At 39.8% G+C, this 20081-nt stretch overlaps 1 protein-coding gene across 1 annotated transcript in view; it reads left to right on the forward strand.

Annotated features, from left to right (window-relative positions):
* Positions 1-13494, forward strand: part of LOC130870750 (cytochrome P450 3A9) — a 32146-nt gene extending 18652 nt beyond the window's left edge. Inside the window, exons 11-13 of the mRNA XM_057763528.1 lie at positions 617-843; positions 12235-12397; positions 13091-13494. Coding sequence (XP_057619511.1) covers positions 617-843; positions 12235-12397; positions 13091-13186 — 486 coding nt within the window. The 3' untranslated portion in view covers positions 13187-13494. The remainder of the gene's footprint in view (positions 1-616; positions 844-12234; positions 12398-13090) is intronic.
* Positions 13495-20081: the final 6587 nt, after the last annotated feature.

Genomic DNA, 20081 nt, shown 5'->3' on the forward strand with positions numbered 1-20081 from the left:
GAGCTGAGTGATGGATACTGTTTTCATTGTGACTTTTATACCAGAGTTGGAATGGACCATTTTGATAGCAATGACTCTATCTTTCTTTTGTCCTTTAATAGAGAAGAGACTAGTATCTCTCCAGATCATTTAAAATTTTATCCTATTTGATGCTTCCAAGTTTGATATATAATCAAAAGATTGACCATATGGGATATTTTCAAATAAGAACAATAGGGGTTTTGCTTCTTCTTGTGCTTATTTACTTTCAAGTACATGTGTGGGGTCTCTCTATGGAAAGGTAACTCTAAGAGTTTTGAGTTGTTGTTGACTCTAATTATCATGATCTTCTAGTTATGATTCCTCACCATAAGAAGGAAAAGTTGTATATAGCAATACCGAGGATTTTAGGTCCTGAATTGGGATTGTCACAAGTTTTCCAGTATTTCATAATTACCCTACATTTCTTATAGGTATATTGAGCAGGTTGAAGTTTTGGTTATTAAAATGCTTTGTAAATGCTAAGATCTTGCATCAGTGGGAGTTTCTCTTTGGCAGTGTAACCTGCTAATAGTTCTCCACAGATGAAAGTTAGTTCAAAGCCGTAATTTACTAAAATCTTTCTCCCTCTTTGCAGGCACCCCCCACCCATGACACCCTGGTCCAGATGGAGTATCTGGACATGGTGATAAATGAAACTCTCAGATTATATCCAATTGCTGGAAGACTAGAGAGGGTCTGTAAGGCAGATGTTGAAGTTAATGGGGTTCTCATTCCCAAAAGGACTGTGGTGATAGTACCAACTCTTGTTCTTCACAAAGACCCAAAGTACTGGCCAGAACCTGAGGAGTTCCGCCCTGAAAGGTACAGGGACGTGGGGAAAGATAAACTACCCAGAACTGGGCTAGTCCAAGCATATGTGCTCTCTCTTGGTGTTGAAAACACATAAGTAGCAATAGCAGTTGTCTGTGTTTACTTATCATCTATCTATCTATCTATCTATCTATCTATCTATCTATCTATCTATCTATCTATCTATCTATCTATCTATCTATCTATCTATCTACCTATATACCTATACAAACTTTTAAGACAAGAGTAACATCTGTTACAATGTCCTCAACACTATCTTATTTTAATGGATTAGGCTTTTTATTCCTAGGTTTTTCTTGCTGTTACCTTTAACTGCACCTATCACCTTTAGAGAATATTTACATTTTCCATTTAACTAGGCTTTGCCTCCTGGGTCCTCCAGTGTGACTGTGATGATGTAATCTGAGGGCCTTGTTTGAGCAGCTCTACTGAGGACAGAGAAGAGACCACAGATCCTTCCATTCTTACCTCTGGATGTTGTCCTGGACACTCTCTTACTCTATGAATTTTCCAGAGCCACATGGCTTGCTGTCTAGAAGTCTGAGACATCCTTTTTCTCAAGCAGGCTCTTTTAGGAACCCAGAGGCAAGGTCAGGCTTTAGTCACAGTCTACAGTCTAATTGTTTACTTGGCAAGCAAAATAAATAATGGTGTTTCTAGGGCAGAGGCTTAGGTCCTAGACAGCCATTGCTTCTAATTATGCACCTCCTGATTTCTGAAACCTTATGTTGTTGGTCATGATGTACCATTTAGACATAATTAAGTCTACGTACAGTACTTGCTGAAGAAGCTAACCAGAGCTCATCAGTTCTTCTGTCTTCTAGACTAGATGGCTTCTGTGTTCCTTCCAGTCTCAGTAATTACGCCTCCCATAGTTTTGTGCACACAGACGATTGACTGTGCTGTTGTTATTATATTCATTTAATAATGAGACAGATAGTCTGTGTTTACTGTGTATGTGGAACTACCTCAAACACTGATGAGTGAATATCTTGATCAATATCTACAACAGAAAATATTTGACAAATTCACAAAGGTACTATGCACAAACCAACATCTTCAGCACTCATCTTCAGTGAGCTCCCACTAGCTCAGGTCAGATGTTTCTTTGGCTATCCCCATCGTGTCTTGACCTCTTTTTTCATATTATCAATTCTCCCTCTCTTCTGCTGGACTCTGGGAGCTCAGCCCAGTGCTTAGCTGTGCATCTCCGCCTCTGCTTCCATCAGTTACTGGATGAAGGTTCTATAATTACAATTAAAGTAATTATCAATATGATTACCACAGGCTAGTTTAGGCATCCTCTCCACTGTTGCTTAGGGTCTTAGCTGGGGTCATCCTTGTAGATTCCTGGGTATTTACTTTGTGCCAGGTTTCTTGCTAACCCCACAATGGCTCCCTCAATCAGGATATCTCTTTCTTTTCTCTCCCTCTCTGTCCTTCCCCCATCTCTGCCATCCCACTCTCTCATGTTGTCCTCCCCCATCTCTCCCATTCCCTTCCCCCTTCTCTTCCCTCTTCCCTTCTCCATTTCCATGCTCCCAGTTTTCTCAGGAGATCTTGTCTATTTCCCCTTCTAGGGGAATCCATGTATATCTCTCCCAGGGTTTTCTGAATGTGGGTGATAGTTGTGAGGCTGGGGATGTCTATGGGTCTACTGCCAGTGAGGCCAGGACTTATCTCTAGTACTGGAACTGACTTTTTGAAACCCATTCTCTTTGGAGGGATACCTTGCTCAACCTAGATATAGGGGGAGGGCTTTGATTATGCCTCCGACTGATAAGCCAAACTTTGTTGGCTCCCCATGGGAAAACCATTCTCTGAGGTGTGGATGGGGATGGGGTGGCAGGAGCTGGAGGAGGAGAGGAAGTAGAAACTGGGATTGATAAATAAAATGAAAAACAATTGTTTTAAAATGAAAAAGTTTGAAGACAAAATCGTATAGAAGAAAGAAAGGATAGGCAATACAGTTTATTAGGCCATAGTGTTTTTTCTGTTTGTATGTGTGTATTTGTATGTCTGTGTGTACAAGTATAAATGTATTCATATATGTGTGTACTTGCATATGTGAATTTTGTTTCTATCTCTCTTGATCTCTATGGTGTGTGTGTGTGGGTGTGTGTGTAGTATACACCAGAGATCCAATTTGTGGGTCTTTCTCACATAAGATGCAGTTCCAATTGATACTGATTAGCCAATGAAGTTGACAGATCTGCCTATCTCTGTGGTCTGTACCCTAACCTAGATTGAAATGTTCATTAATATTCCTAAATTATAATTTTACCTAGTTTATGGGGATTTGAACTCAAGTCCTATTCTTTTTTTTTTTTTACAACTAAACAGTGCCATTTATTTATTTTTTTTTTACTTATTTATTTATTTTTATTCTTTTTTAATTAAAATTTCCACCTGCTCCCCATTTCCCATTTCCCTCCCCTCCTCCCAAATATTGCCCTCCCCCCACTTCCCTCCCCCTATCCCCACTCCTCTTCTCCTCCCCCCACTCCATTCCCTCTCCCTCTCGATACTGAAGAGCAGTCCAAATTCCCTGCCCTGCGGGAAGACCAAGGTCCTTCTATCTACGTCCAGAAAGGTGAGCGTCCAAACTGGCTAAGCTCCCACAAAGCCAGTTCATGTATTAGGATCGAAACCTAGTGCCATTGTCCTTGGCTTCTCATCAGTCTTCATTGACCGCCATGCTCAGAGAGTCCGGAATCAACCCATGCTTATTCAGTCCCAGACCAGCTGGCCTTGGTGGGGTCCCAATAAATCAGTTCCACTGTCACAGTGGGTGGGTGCATCCCTCGTGGTCCTGATTTTTTGCTCATGTTCTCCCTCCTTCTGCTCCTCATTTGGACCTTAAGAGCTCAGACCGTTGCTCCAAATTGAGACTCTGTCTCTACCTCGATCCATCGCCAGATGAAGGTTCTAAGGTGATATGCAAGATATTCATCAGTATAGGATAGGGTCATTTCAGGTTCCCTCTCCTTAGTTGCCCAAGGTACCAGCTGGGGACATATTCCTGGACACCTGCGAACCCCTCGAGAGTCAAGTCTCTTGCCAACCCTAAGATGGCTCCCTTAGATAGGATATATACTTCGCTGCTCCCGTATCCATCCTTCCTATATCCCAACCATCCCAATCCTCCGAGCTCCTCCCATCCTCCCCTTCTCATATTTCTCATCCCATTTCCCCTTTGCCCCATGCCACCTCACCCGCAAGTTCCCAGTTTTTGCCCTGCAATCTTGTCTACTTCCCCCTCTCCATGCGGATGACTATATGATTTTCTTTGGGTTCACTTTCTTATTTAGCTTCTATAGGATCACACATTATATGCTTAATGTCTTTTATTTTATGGCTAGAAACCGATTATGAGTGAGTACATCCCATGTTCCTCTTTTTGAGTCTGGGATACCTCACTCAGGGTAGTGTTTTCTATTTCCATCCATTTGCACGCAAAATTCGAGAAGTCATTGTTTTTTACTGCTGAGTAGTACTCTAATATGTATATATTCCACACTTTCTTCATCCATTCCTCCATTGAAGGGCATCTAGGTTGTTTCCAGGTTTTGGCTATTACAAACAATGCTGCTATGAACATAGTTGAACAGATACTTTTGTCATTTGATGTGGCATCTCTTGGGTATATTCCCAATAGTGGTATTACTGGATCTTGGGGTAGGTTGATCCCAAATTTCCTGAGAAATCGCCACACTGATTTCCAAAGTGGTTGCACAAGTTTGCATTCCCACCAGCAATGAATGAGTGTGCCTCTTTCTCCACAACCTCTCCAGCAAAGGCTATCATTGGTGTTCTTGATTTTAGCCATTCTGACAGGTGTAAGATGGTATCTCAAAGTTGTTTTAATTTGCATTTCCCTTATCGCTAAGGAGGTTGAGCATGACCTTAGGTGTCTTTTGGCCATTTGAATTTCTTCTGTTGAGAATTCTCTGTTCAGATCAGTGCCCCATTTTTTAATTGGGTTCATTAGCATTTTAAAATTTAGTTTCTTGAGTTCTTTATATATTTTGGTGATCAGACCTTTGTCTGTTGCAGGGTTGGTGAAGATCTTCTCCCAGTCAGTGGGTTGCCTTTTTGTCTTAGTGACAGTGTCCTTTGCTTTACAGAAGCTACTCAGTTTCAGGAGGTCCCATTTATTCAATGTTGCCCTTAATGTCTGTGCTGCTGGGGATAAACGTAGGAAGTGATCTCCTGTACCCATATGTTGTAGAGTACTTCCAACTTTTTCTTCTATCAGGTTCAGTGTGTTCAGACTAATATTGAGGTCTTTAATCCATTTGGACTTGAGTTTTGTGCATGGTGATAGATATGGATCTATTTTCATTCTTCTACACGTTGACAACCAGTTCTGCCAGCACCATTTGTTGAAGATGCTCTCTTTTTTCCATTGAATACTTTTAGCTCCTTTATCAAAAATTAGGTGTTCATAAGTTTGTGGGTTAAAATCAGGGTCTTCTACTCGGTTCCATTGGTCGACTTCTCTGTTTTTATGCCAATACCAAACTGTTTTCAATACTGAGGCTCTGTAATAGAGTTTGAGGTCAGGGATGGTAATGCCTCCAGACGATCCTTTATTATATAAGATTGTTTTGGCTATCCTGGGTTTTTTGTTTCTCCATATAAAGTTGATTATTGTCCTCTCAAGATCTGTGAAGAATTTTGATGGGATTTTGATGGGGATTGCATTGAATCTATAGATTGCTTTTGGTAGAATTGCCATTTTTACTATGTTGATCCTCCCTATCCAAGAGCAAGGGAGATCCTTCCATTTTCTGGTATCCTCCTCAATTTCTTTCTTCATTGACTTAAAGTTCTTGTCAAATAGATCCTTTACTTCCTTGGTTAGGGTTACCCCAAGATATTTTATGCTATTTGTGGCTATCGTGAAGGGTGATGCTTCTCTGATTTCCGTCTCTGCTTCCTTATCCTTTGTGTATAGGAGGGCAACTGATTTTTTGGAATTGATCTTGTATCCTGCAACGCTACTAAAGGTGTTTATCAGCTGAAGGAGTTCTTTGCTGGAGTTTTTGGGGTCGCTTATGTACACTATCATATCGTCTGCAAATAATGAAAGTTTAACTTCTTCCTTTCCGATTTGAATCCCTTTGATCCCCTTATGTTGTCTTATTGCTATTGCTAGAATTTCAAGCACTATATTAAAGAGGTATGGAGAGAGTGGACAACCTTGTCGTGTTCCTGATTTTAGTGGAATAGCTTTGAGTTTCTCTCCATTTAATTTGATGTTAGCTGACGGCTTGCTATAAATAGCTTTTATTATAGTTAGGAACGACCCTTGTATTCCTAATCTCTCTAAGACCTTTATCATAAAGGGATGTTGAATTTTGTCAAATGCTTTTTCAGCATCTAATGAAATGATCATATGGTTTTTTTCTTTCAGTTTATTTATATGATGGATTACATTGATAGATTTTCGTATGTTGAACCAGCCCTGCATCTCTGGGATGAAGCCTACTTGATCATAATGGATAATTTTTCTGATGTGTTCTTGGATTCGGTTTGCCAGTATTTTATTGAGTATTTTTGCGTCGATGTTCATGAGTGAGATTGGCCTGTAGTTCTCTTTCTTGGTTGTGTCTTTGTGTGGTTTTGGTATCAGAGTAACTTCAGCTTCATAAAAGGAATTTGGCAATGACTTCTCTGTTTCAATATTGTGAAATACATTAAGGAGTATAGGTATTAGGTCTTCTTGGAAGTTCTGGTAGAATTCTGCATTGAAGCCATCTGGACCTGGGCTTTTTTTGGTGGGGAGGTTTTTTATAACAACTTCTAATTCTTCGCGACTAACAGGTCTATTTAGATTGTTCACCTGGTCCTGGTTTAACTTTGGTATATGGTACTTATCTAAAAAAGTGTCCATTTCTATAACATTTTCCAATTTTGTGGCATACAGATTTTTGTAGTAAGATCTAATGATTCTCTGAATTTCCTCTGAGTCTGTGGTTATGTCTCCCTTTTCGTTTCTGATTTTGTTAATTTGCGTATTCTCTCTCCGCCGTTTGATTAGTTTGGATAGGGGTTTATCAATCTTATTGATTTTCTCCAGGAACCAGCTTTTTGTTTCATTGATTCTTTGGATTGTTTTCTGTGTTTCTATTTTGTTGATTTCAGCCCTCAATTTGATTATTTCCAGTCTTCTACTTCTCCTAGGTGAGTCTGCTTCTTTTTTTTCTAAAGCTTTCAGGTGGGCTATTAAGTCTCCAATGTGTGCTTTCTCCGTTTTCTTTAAGTGGGCACTTAATGCTATGAATTTTCCTCTTAGCACTGCTTTCATAGTGTCCCATAGGTTTGAGTATGTTGAGTCTTCGTTTTCATTGAATTCAAGAAAGACTTTAATTTCTTTCTTTATTTCTTCCTTGATCCAGGTGAGGTTCAGTAGTTGACTGTCCAGTTTCCATGAGTTCATAGGCTTTCCGGGGATAGCATTGTTGTTGAATTCTAACTTTAATCCATGGTGATCTGATAAGACACAGGTGGTTACCGATATTTTTTTGTAACTGTGTAAGTTTGCTTTGTTACCGAGTATGTGGTCTATTTTCGAGAAGGTTCCATGAGCTGCAGAGAAGAAGGTATATTCTTTCCTATTTGGGTGGAATGTTCTATAGATGTCTGTTAAGTCCATTTGGTTCATTACCTCCCTTAATCCTCTTATTTCTCTGTTAGGTTTCTGTTTGATTGACCTGTCCATTGGTGAGAGAGGAGTGTTGAAATCTCCTACTATTAGTGTGTGTGGTTTGATGACTGCCTTGAGTTTTAGTAACGTTTCTTTTACATAAGTGGGTGCTTTTATATTAGGGGCATATATATTCAGGATTGAGATTTCATCCTGGTGAATTGTTCCTGTTATGAGTAAAAAATGTCCCTCTCCATCTCTTCTGATTGATTTAAGTTTGAAGTCAACTTTGTTAGAAATTAGTATGGCCACACCTGCTTGTTTCTTAGGTCCGTTTGCTTGATAAACCTTTTCCCAGCCCTTTACTCTGAGTAGATGTCTGTCTTTGTGGTTGAGGTGTGTTTCTTGTAAGCAGCAGAATGTTGGATCCTGTTTTCGTATCCAATCTCTTAGCCTGTGCCTCTTTATAGGTGAGTTGAGTCCATTGATATTAAGTGATATTAATGACCAGTGGTTGTTAACTCCGGTCATTTTTCCTTTCTTTCTTTCTTTTCTTTGGTAGTAGAGTTTGTGTGTTTCCCTTCTTCAAGTTGTGCTGGTGAAGGGTCTTTAGATGTCTGAGTTATTGTGGGCATTGTTGGACTCCTTGGTTTGTGATTTTCCTTCAATTACTTTCTGAAGGGCTGGATTTGTGGCTACGTATTGTTTGAATTTGTTTTTATCCTGGAAAACTTTGTTTTCTCCATTTATAGTGAACGAAAGCTTGGCTGGGTATAGTAGTGTGGGCTTGCATCCATGGTCTCGTAGTTTCTGCAGTATATCTATCCAGGACCTTCTGGCTTTCATGGTTTCCATAGAGAAATCAGGTGTAAGTCTGATAGGTTTACCTTTATAGGTAACTTGACCTTTTTCCTTTGCAGCTCTTAATATTCTTTCTTTATTCTGTATGTTTTGTGTTTTGATTATTATATGACGAGGAGATGTTTTTTTTTGATCCAGTCGATTTGGTGTTCTGTATGCTTCTTGGACCTTCAAAGGAATATCTTTCTTAAGGTTGGGAAAGTTTTCTTCTATAATTTTATTAAATATATTTTCTGGACCATTGAGCTGTACTTCTTCTCCTTCTTCTATCCCTATTATTCTTAGGTTTGGTCTTTTTATTGTGTCCCAGATTTCCTGAATGTTTTGTGATGAGAATTTGTTGGTTATGCTGTTTTCTTTGATGAGAGTGTTTATTTTCTCTATGGTATCTTCAGTGTCTGAGATTCTTTCTTCTATCTCTTGTAATCTGTTGGTGGTACTTGTCTCTGTAGTTCCTGTTCGTTTATTCAAATTTTCCATCTCCATCCTTCCCTCGGTTTGTGTTTTCTTTATTACTTCCACTTCGTTCTTCAAGTCTTGAACCGTTTCCCTTACCTGTTTGATTACTTTTTCTTGTTTCTCTTGGTTTTCTTGGGTATCTTTGAGAGATTTATTCATTTCCTCTACCTTTTTGTTTGTAATCTCTAATTGGTTGTGGCAGTTTTTCACCTCCTGTTTAAGGTCCTCTATTATTTTCATAAAATTCACTTTTGAGTCGAATTCTTCTAATTCTTCTGTATTAGGGTTTAGACTTCTCATTTCGGGATTCCTGGATCCTCGTGATGTCACGTTGCCTTTCAAGTTGTTGGGGGAATTCTTGCATTGGCGCCTGCCCATCTTTTCCTTCAAATGGAGCCAGGAGAGGCCTGATGTCTTGGACCAGTCTTTGCTGTGACTAACTCTCTAGGTGTATCTCCTCAGTGTAGGGGCAGGAACCGTTCCCTTCCAGGTGAACTCCTCAACACCAAAACATGGATGCGTGGTATTCCAATGACCCGCGTAAAGAAGGCCGAATGCAAGGGGTCGGGCGGGGTCCAGTGGAACACAGGCGACACTGCAGTACAAGCTGGAGGTGCCTGCGCTCCCTTTTGGGGGTTGCTGAGGCCTGCCCGCTGCTCTGGTTGGGTAGCCTTAGTGTAGGGGCGTTTGTGCTCTCTACCGGGACCGTCCGCCCCAGGATAGTACACACTCACCCGTCCCGATGAAACTTCTTGGCACCTACACAGGAACTCCTGGATGCCCCAATGAGCCAGGGACTAATGGAAGTAGGGCGCAGGCAGAGCAGGTCCAGCAGATCACAGCAGAGACTGCAGCCCCAGCAGCAGGGGCCCGCTTTCCCTGGCGGGGACCTTGAGGCCTGCCCTCTAGTCAGGGACTCACTGCTCTGGGTTGGTAGCCTTAGTGAAATGGCAGGAAACTGTTCCACAGCTAAGGACCTTGCAGACAAGGCAGGTTTGGGGGTGGGGGTGGGGGCGGGTGTGTAGGAGAGCAAGCCCTGCAGCAGGAGCTGGGGGAGGGGTGTTTGTGCTCTCTACCGGGACAGTCCGCCCCAGGATAGCACACACTCACCCGTCCCGATGAAACTTCTCGGCACCTACACAGGAACTCCTGGATGCCCCAATGAGCCAGGGACTAAGGGAAGTAGGGCGCAGGCAGAGCAGGTCCAGCAGATCACAGCAGAGACTGCAGCCCCAGCAGCAAGGGCCAGCTTTCCCTGGCGGGGACCTTGAGGCCTGCCCTCTAGTCAGGGACTCACTGCTCTGGGTTGGTAGCCTTAGTGAAATGGCAGGAAACTGTTCCACAGCTAAGGACCTTGCAGACAAGGCAGGTTTGGGGGTGGGGGTGGGGGCCTCAAGTCCTATTCTTTGTGTCCAAACACTTCCTTTTCCAACTGTGCTATACCAGCACTCCTGAGTACTAACAATTTCCTATCACATTAAAAATATCAATAAATAATTTTCCAAGTATCATTTCTGCTAGATGAAGAAATTTACAACTAGAGCTCTTTTGTCTGCTTCCTTTATAATATTTTTCAATCTCTGTCTTTAATTTCGACTTTTGAATATGTTTATATTAATGGAACTTGATGAATAAAATATTCATCAAATTTCTGAAAACAAAACAAATCAATATCCACAGCACTCTCAATAGAATTCTGTGTGACCAGCAACCATTCATTCATGTGTGGTGTTTATTCACATACCTCCACAACCATCATTATGTTTTTGGAAATAGAATACACTTATATACTCAAAAAATTTCCAAATATTGAAAAAACAACTTTAAACACAAAGTCACATTGCAATTGCTGCTTTTTCTAGGAACCAACAAATTTTCTCTTAGATGTCATTTATATGTTATCTAATTTGAATAGGTTATCTACCCTACCAGATTTTATACCCAAAAGAAAACACAGATAAATAAATTAATGGAAATATCATGCTATAGTAGCATTGTATGTCTTTTTAAATTATCTGACTTAAAATATTCAGTGAAGAAGAAAGGGAAGTGCAGGAAGAAAAAGAAGGAAGAGGAGGGAAAGTAAAGGGAGGCTAGTAGGGACATAAGGAGGAAGGAAGGAAAAGAAAGAGAAGGGAAGAAAAAAGGAGGGAGGGTAAGGAGGAAGTGAAGAGAATGGTGGAGGAAGGGAGGATGGGAAGTAGGAAAGAACAGAGAGATGGAGAGGAGTGGAGAGAAAGGGAAGGTAAAGCAGTAAGGGAATAAATAAGAGGAAGAAAGAAGAAAAAAGAATAATGAAGAAGAGAAAAAAAGAACAGTGAGAAGAAAGAGTAAGGAAAACAATTTCAGTAGTATAGTGATATTTCATTGTATATTTACTGTACACAAAACAGTAACACCAGTCAGCCATACAAGCCAGGCGGTGATTGCACACACCTTTAATCCCATGATTTGGGTGACAGAAGCAGATGGATCTCTGAATGTTCATGGCCATCCTGGGCTACACAAGATCAATGCAGTAACAGATCCAGGTGGTGATGTTCATACCTTTAATCCCACTGTGAGGGAGTCACATGCCTTTAATCCCAGCACTAGAGGGGAATATAAAAAAGGAGGAAACAGAGGTTCAGGGCCCAGTCTGTAGTCGCTCAGCCTTGGTAGAGGTAAGACTTCTCTAGTATCGGGCTGCTTTACTTTTATGATCTTCAGGTTGAACCCAATATCTGTCTTTGGGCTTTTATTATTCATGCTACACAGTAGTGGTGACTATGTTTTCCTCCCACTTCAATGACTATTAATTTAACCAATAAGATACTTTTCTTCACTTAGTCTCATTTCTTATGTCTCAGAGAATGAACACATCACACTAAATGCAACAATCATGTTTAAAGATAAACATTCTATTAAACAGCGTTCACCTCATTTCAATATGACTACAAGTTTCTCTATGGTAAAGCAAGAGGAAAGACTTGTAATTGTATAATCCCTGTGGCATATCACCTACTCCAAGGCTCAGAGAACACTGCGGAAGAGGGGATGGAAAGACTAGGAGCTGAAGAATGAGGGAGGTCTTCTGGCTAGAACATGGCCATCCCCATTATGAACATACAACGTTTGTGACTTCCTGGGAAAGACTCTCCCAAAAAGATATGGAAATAGGAGGGGGACAAGTTCTGAAGAATGTGAATAGAGTTGGGGAGAGTATACAAGAAGTTAATGTGGAAGGGAAAAATAATCACAATATATTGTATACAAGCAAGAAACTGTAAAAGTAACACTAAAATTTTCACAATCAGATCAGAAAAGCTTCCTGTTTATTACTACTTATAGGTATCTAAAAATATCAAGTAAGTGACTGTTGTGGGTTTTAGGCTTCATTAACTTGTCTTCATCTATCCCTGTGGGACCAGGTTCAGCAAGAAGAACCAGGACAACATTAATCCTTACACATATCTGCCCTTTGGGGATGGACCCAGGAATTGTATTGGCATGAGATTTGCTCTCATGAACATGAAAATCGCTCTTGTCAGCATCCTGCAGAACTTCTCCTTCCAACCTTGTAAGGAAACTCAGGTCAGTGTGCTTTTTCAGTAAGTTTTATGTTTTATGGGAGTTTTTCTTTTTAACTGGGCTATTGCTTTGTAGAGAATTTTACTGATCTATTTATCCAAGGAATTTCTTTTCAATATTTACTGGAAAGTTTATGTATTTCAGTTTTATAATTGTTATCTTTTCTTTTTAATAAAGACCTAAGTATAAAGATTGTCTAAATTCAGGGGCTGCAGGAGATAGATCAATCAGTACGATTCTTTCCTTGAAAGCATGTGTACTTAAGCTTAATCCCCACAACCCATTAAAAATATAGCAAACAAAGCAATCAAGCAAACAAACACAAACAACTCCCAACATATCAACCAAAAAACCTAGTCACCAACCAACCAACCAACCAACCAACCAAACAAACAAACAAACAACACCTATTACCAACTAGGTATGTTGACATGCACTCATAATCCCAGCACCAAGGAGACAGAGACCAGTAGATTCCAGGGGCTCACTGAGTAGCCCAAACTATATAATTTGTGAGTTCCAGGCCAGTGAGAAACCTGTCTCCAAAAGGGTAGATAGTACCTAAGGAAGGACACTGGAGGTAAAAGTCATTTTTGTGTGCTTGTAAGGCACTTTTGGCATTTTTGTTTCTCATTTTTGTATTTGTGGTTGGTGTCTCTTCATTGACTACTTCTTATACTTGTTTAATTGTTGCAGATCCCTTTAAAATTAAGCAAGCAAGGACTTCTTCAACCAGAAAAACCAGTACTTCTAAAGGTTGTGCCAAGAGATGGTACCATAAGTGGAGCTTGATGTATAGCAGTTTGTTATGATGCTGTGTCCCGCTGGACCAGAAACCAATTTAGATTTTGGATAAATTCAAAGATGAAGACTGCGGTAATCTTGTGCATACATTCAGGATTCTGGGTGTTCATTGAGCTTACTATGGAACAAAAGGATGTGAAAACACCAATCCAAGATAGATACATTCAACTTCCCGGTTTTGTGGGACTTCCTAATTCTACTTCATTGTCACATCCAAACCTGATTTCTGTTGAGAAAATAAATACCAATTACAAGTTTTATCAACAACTATTACTGAAAATGAGAATTTTTATAGTGATGCTAATGACTAAATGTTTGTTTACCAAACACTTTTTTATTTGAAGTATATTACAATTAACTACTAAATTGAGAAGCCAATAAGCATGGTGGTATTGACATTTCCTAGAGAGTTGTGAAGGAACAACTATTTACTCCAGATGTGGTAACAGAGACTGAAGGAATGATTCCACTCAATTCTAGCATAGTGAAGTAGTGAATTTCTATGAGCACTTACAAGAGCATAAATGAGGGCTTGCTTACATATGCACAAGTGATTCAAAAGCAGCTCCATCACTGAGTCTTGGTGAAGAGTGTTGCATCTCTGATGCAAGAAAGATATATCTCTGAAGTTCCCTTATAATTCTTATAATTACTACTGCTTATATAACCTGGATGCTGGGATCTTACGATTCTTCCAAGTTTCAGGAACTTCCTTACACTTGAGAGTTTTGTTTACTTCTTGAATCTGATAAGCTTCATTTTCTTCTGGATCTTAATGAGCTTTTCCATAGATGAAACTTTCATTTCAGAAAAAATTAGATACACAACAGGATGGGTTGATAAACTCAATCAAGATCTATTATTCTTCTTGTTTAATTATTTTGCTGTTCAGTTAATTCATTTATGCATTTTATTTGCTCATACTAATTATATATATTAATGAGTTTCATTTTGGCATTTTATACACATTTAACATTTTTGACTTTATTTACCTCCATCCCTGTCTCCCAATTTTCTTCATCCTACTGATCAGTTCTCTCTTTCCAACCAGTTCCCCTGTCTACTTTCCTGTCTTTTTGTGTGTATGAGTTTAAATAATGTTGTTTAAGGATAGTAAAGTTAAGGGGTTATTTATAGCAATATGGTCCACTTATCAGTGGGTTACATCACTGAAGAAAACATGTATCACTGAACTATCATTAACTCCATGTAGATTATGAGGGAGGTGTAGAGTTTCACATCTCTACCAGTCTCTCCCCACTTCCCAGTCCATTGTTTCTCACACATATGATTCCACGAGTCATCTGAAGAGTCCATGGACACCAGAGTTCTCATCTCAGGCTATAATTGTTTGTAGGAAAACTTTCCTTTCTAGTCTTGGGCTTGAACACATGGTTGCCATTTGGTTATGCTGTTTGAGCAGCTGTAGGTGAAGCAACCTTACTGCAGGGAGTATGCCACTAGAGGTGGACTTTAAGAAAATAAGCTTCTTATCATTTTCAGTTACCTCTCTGTGCTTCATGCTTACATGTGAAGATGTCAGCTCTCAGATTCCTGATCTTACTGTGTGCTGGCATGCTTCCCTGCCATGATGGACTTTAACCCATCTGGTACCATAAACCTAAGCAAACTCTTCTATAAGTTTCCTTGGCCATGGTGTTTATCACAGCAACAGAAAAGTAACTAATAGACAGACCCTTGTTTTAAAGACTCCAACCTGCTTTCATGTGCTTGTGAAACGGTTTTTATTTGGTTAGACATTTTGTTGCAGCTACAAGACAAGTAATTAATACAACTAGTTCGTAATAATGTAAGAGTGTATACCTATCAGTTTGACAATTTTTCCTCAGATGGTTCAATAAAAATAGTTCCTAAAATAATCTTTTCTTTTTACTTTGCTATTCTTTAGAGGAGAAACAGGCATAGGTGATTGTTGACTTAAACAACTTATTCTTATCTCTCACATAACCTTACTAGTTCTGTTTGTTCACTATAATGGAACAATAGCACACAGTTATTGAGAACATGCACTCTGAAACTAGAATTCCTGGAAAAATGGGAATGGTTGGAGAATGTCTTTCATTTTTATTTATTTATTTTGTGTGCATCTTGCATGTGAGTTAGTGTTTCTTTTTCCTGTCTTGGTGCCTGTCTCTCCCTTCCCCACTGTCTATGTCTATGTGTGTGTGTGTGTGTGTGTTTATATGGGCAGACTTGCGGCATGCAGAGATCAGAGGACAAACTGATGGCAGTCAGTGCTCTATTTCTGCCATATGAGTTCTGGGGTTCAAACTCAAGTCCTCTGGCCTAGTGGCATACTCCTTTACCATTTAGACATCTTGTTGATCCTAGGGAAGACTTAATGCTTCACTGATATTCTTAGTAAGTCCATGATAGGATATAAATTTTTTCTAAGTTGTACATTTTAACTTTTCTGGTGTACATACAATGTCCTAATATGAGCCCCACACTTTCTCTGCTGTCTATTTTCTATGGAGTTGACACTAACAAATGTGTTTAGATCATGCTCCCTCTTTCTAAACTATTTTGTTTTCTAGAATATTCAAAATGACAATTGAACAGGGAAATTAATTATGGCTCCCATGTAAAGAAGTTCCCAGCATACTCATCAGGCAGTTTATAGCTACCTGTAACTCTGGATCTAGTGACCTAATGTTCCTTTTCTGACCTCTGTGAGCAAGCACCTGCATGCACAAGGTGCTCATAAAAGAATGGATACACACACACACACACACACTTTTTTGAGACAGGGTTTTTTGTGTGCTGTGGAATAATGCTCTTGTACACTGTAAAGATGCTGTTTGGACAGTAGCCAGGCAAGAAGTATGGGTGGAGCAAAAAAAATACTAGGGGAATTATGGGAAGAGGAAAGGCAGAGACACAATCACCAGTCAGACAAAGAGGAAACAATATAAAATTGCCTTCCTGAGAAAAGGCACCAAGCCACTTGACGAAACATAGATAAGAATTTAAGTTGTAAGAGCTAGTTAGTAATAAGCCTGAGCAATAGGCCAAACAGTTTATAATTAATATAAGCCTCTGTGTATTTACTTGGGACTGAACAACTGTGGAGCCAGGCAGGACAGAAACTTCTATCTACAAATGGTGCCCTACGTTCAGCAACTTAATCCACATAAAACCTGAGAGAACTTGGAAAGGGCTTCTAGACACAAAAGAACAGAGTCAAGCAAAGCTTCTTGGTAGCAGCAGTTTCTTGGGTGGTCTCTGCTAGAGGCAAGAAGAGGTGCAATTCTTTAAGAGAGGCTTCCTGACTTAGCTTTAGCAGCAAAAACTACATGGCTCTTTTAAGAGGTCCTGCTACTAAACACTTAAATGGTGTTATGAGCAGCCAGTGGCATGCTTCTTGGTGGTGGAAGGAACCTAGACACTCCACAATTTGTGGCAATAAATGTGGCTCCCATTAGTACTTCCATCATGGAGCTAGACTCTGAGGAAGTCAAGGAATGGGGTTGAGCCAGTTTCAAAGCTGTCACTTTAATGCCAGCCATGTCACTGAGAAGATTAAAGACTCATGTGGTCAGAAAATAATAGAGATATACAATAAAGACAGATTCAGATGAAAAAAAACTCTAAACAGTTGACAGTGTATTTAAAAATAAATGTAGGCTTGGGAGAAAAAAATAAAAGGATACAGAAAGTTCTTAAAAATAAGTGGAATAAGAGAAAAAGCCATGTAAAGATGGAAAAAATCCACAGAGAGTCAGCATACTATATGTTATTTTGTTGTCTTTGAATTATTTGACTGCTGAGGAGGGAGGAAAAGCTGGCAAAGACATTTAATTATAAATGCTGCTTGATTAAACCAACTATATATTTTAAACATATCTTAACTTTAAAATTTAAGTCAAAAGTTTGTTGGAGAAGGGGCTGCTTGTTCGTCCCGGATGCTCAGAACCAAAATAATAACACAGAAACTGTATTAATTAAATCACTGCTTGGCCCATTAGCTGTAGCTTAATATTGGCTAACTCTTACATCTTAATTTAACCCATTTCTATTACTCTGTATATCATCATGAGGTCGTGGTCTACCAGCAAAGTTTCAGCACATCTATCTCCAGTGTCGGATCCATGGTGTCTCTCTTTCCACCTTTCTTCTCCCAGCATTCAGTTCCATCTTCCCTGCCTACCTAAGTTCTGCCCTATCAACAGGCCACTTCAGTTTTTTTAATTTATTAATGGTAATCACAGCACACAGAGGGGACTTCCACATCAAAAGATATATTACTTTGGGAAAGAGGTTCTGCTTTTATTTACACAGGAAATGAGAGGCTGTTGATTCATTATTGGGTAAGAAAAATCAGGTTTGATTGAGGAAGACTCCCTGAAAAATCTCTGATAGGAGCAAATGGCCTAGATGATCCAATATCTCAGATTGCCTCTGTTGCAGTTTCCTCTGAGTTCTACATTCCAGAACAGCATCAAGGTGACTGGTTGAGGTGATCTAGCCTCACAAAATAATCCAGCCAGGATTTAACCATAATTCTAAATTTTCTCAGGGTTCCTCCACAAATTACCAGCACCCCCAATCAGCAGAAAATAGCCTAGAAACCTATGTCAATATTTCAAAAAATGGATTAGGGATATTTGTCTTTGTTTAGGTCATTGGTTACAAGTTGTTATGAATAATGTTTATGAAAAAGCTAAATAAAGGAGGTTAGATTCAGGGTTCCTGTTTTGAAAAGGAAAAAAGTGGACATGCTGGGGATAATTCTCTTGTACACTGTAAAGATTTGTCATTCATATTGGTTTAATATAATGCTGGTTGTTAAGTAGCCAGGCAGTAAATACAGGCAGAATGACCAGACTAGGAGAAGTATGGAAAAAGGATAGGCAGAGACACAATTCCAAGATGGACACAGATGTAGCAAGGTGAGAATGTCTTACTAAGAAAAGGTATCAAGTCATATGGCTAAACATAAATAAGAATTATAGGTTAAGTTGTAAGAGCTAGTTAGTAATAAGCCTGAGCAATACAATTTACAGTTAATATAAGGCTCTGTGGGTTTTTTTGGGGGAGCTGAATTATTGCAGGACTGAGTAGGAAAGAAACTTCTATCTACATCTGTGTAATAGCTCTGGTCACCCTGGAACTCACTTTGTAGACCAGGCTGGCCTTGAACTCATAAGATCTGCCTGCCTCTGCCTCCTGAGTGCTGGGATTAAAGTGATGGGCCACCACCACACAGTCACACACATAATTTACAAGATAAAAGAATAATTTGCAAAACTCTGAATACTTGATGAATCAGATCACTTTTTTTACTTCTGATAGCCAATCTGTTGATCAGTCGGTTGACTGATTTAATGTGTACTGTATTAATATAGATATGGGTTGAAAATGAAATATAAAAGGGATACAGAAACATGTTTCTGTCTTTCTAAAACTGCAAAAGGAGCTAGAGATTGTTCAGCGGTTAAGAGCACTTGCTGCTTTTCCAGAAGAAAAACTCACCCAGTTTTACTTCTTTTTGACAATAACCATGGTTGCCGTTAGATTATTCTGGTACACACAATTCTAGACTCAATGGAAGTTCCAACAAGAATAGCAATTTACAGTCAGCTCCATCCTTAGTTGCTGGACCAGAGTGGTTGTTGCTTTAGGGCTTGTCTGACGCTATTCCTGGGGATATGGAGAATGTCTACTGACCCCAAATAAAGAACTTATGGCAGACCATATGTGGTATGGATACCACCAAAGTACAACTTTGTTTTATTGGGGCTTCTTATAGGATATGCATGAGAGATTACTTATAGGAGCAGAAATGAGTCAAAAACAGCTTCATCATCAAAAATGCACACCAGCACAGGCGATGACATCTGCGAACCTGGAGTGTCCTGGTTGGGGAGTATCTTTTCCAGGAAGTTCAGGAGATCTGAGCCTCTTCCCGGTGCTTGTCTGGTCTCAGCAACTCCTAGGCAGTTTATCTCATTTCGGCGCATATATCAGTGGTCTATACTGCTTATATATATTCTTGGGAAGAGAGGAGTCTAATAAATCTGATCAATTTTAGGGACTTCCTGAAGCTTTACTTTCTGAATTTCCCACCTTAATGTGCCAGACTTTGTTGACTCCCCAAGGGATTCCCTTACACATGGGGAGGAGCAAGGCAACTGATGTAAACACACACACACACACACACACACACACACACACACACACACACACTCAATCAGACATGTTACAGCTCTGGAGTGAACAGTATTCTAGGCATCAGAACTCTGGCTATACCTATATCTCTGAAGAGAAAGGTATTTTGGCTGTCAGAAACCAGACTACCTGTAAATGTTACATCTCTGAAGGGAAAGGTAGCCTGGCTGTCAGAAGCCAGGCTATACCTACAGTTCTGAAGAGAACTGGCTGTAGGAATTCAGGACATACCTATAGCTCTGTTCTGGTGGGAGATGTTTTCCCTGCAGGAATGTAACAATACTGCTCCTTTTCAAGAGAGTGGTTATAGCTCAGCTCTGCCCCACTCTGCCAAGGGGTTTTCTGCACAGAGAGGTAGCAGTTCTGCTACAGAGAGATTGTTTCATCTCTGCTCCTCTCCACTGTGGTGAAAGAAGGTCTTCATCCAAAACTCATTCAAGAGGTTTATTGGGAGGGAGAAATCCAGTCTACCTCTCTCTTATGTCATGTGGTCACTTTTATCAAGATGGGAGTGAGGTCACATGATGAAGTCCATCCTTTCCAACCCTAGCAAAGATAGCTGTCAGCCACTTGGCTACCTTCATCCCAGTACCGGGGGACAACAGTTAAGGTGGCAGCAAGTCATGTGTTCCCTTTAAGATTACCTATGTGTAGATTTTTAACTATCAATATGTGTTTCAAATTAATCTTT

Source organism: Chionomys nivalis, chromosome 3 (genome assembly GCF_950005125.1).
Source record: "Chionomys nivalis chromosome 3, mChiNiv1.1, whole genome shotgun sequence".
Classification (NCBI taxonomy): domain Eukaryota; kingdom Metazoa; phylum Chordata; class Mammalia; order Rodentia; family Cricetidae; genus Chionomys; species Chionomys nivalis.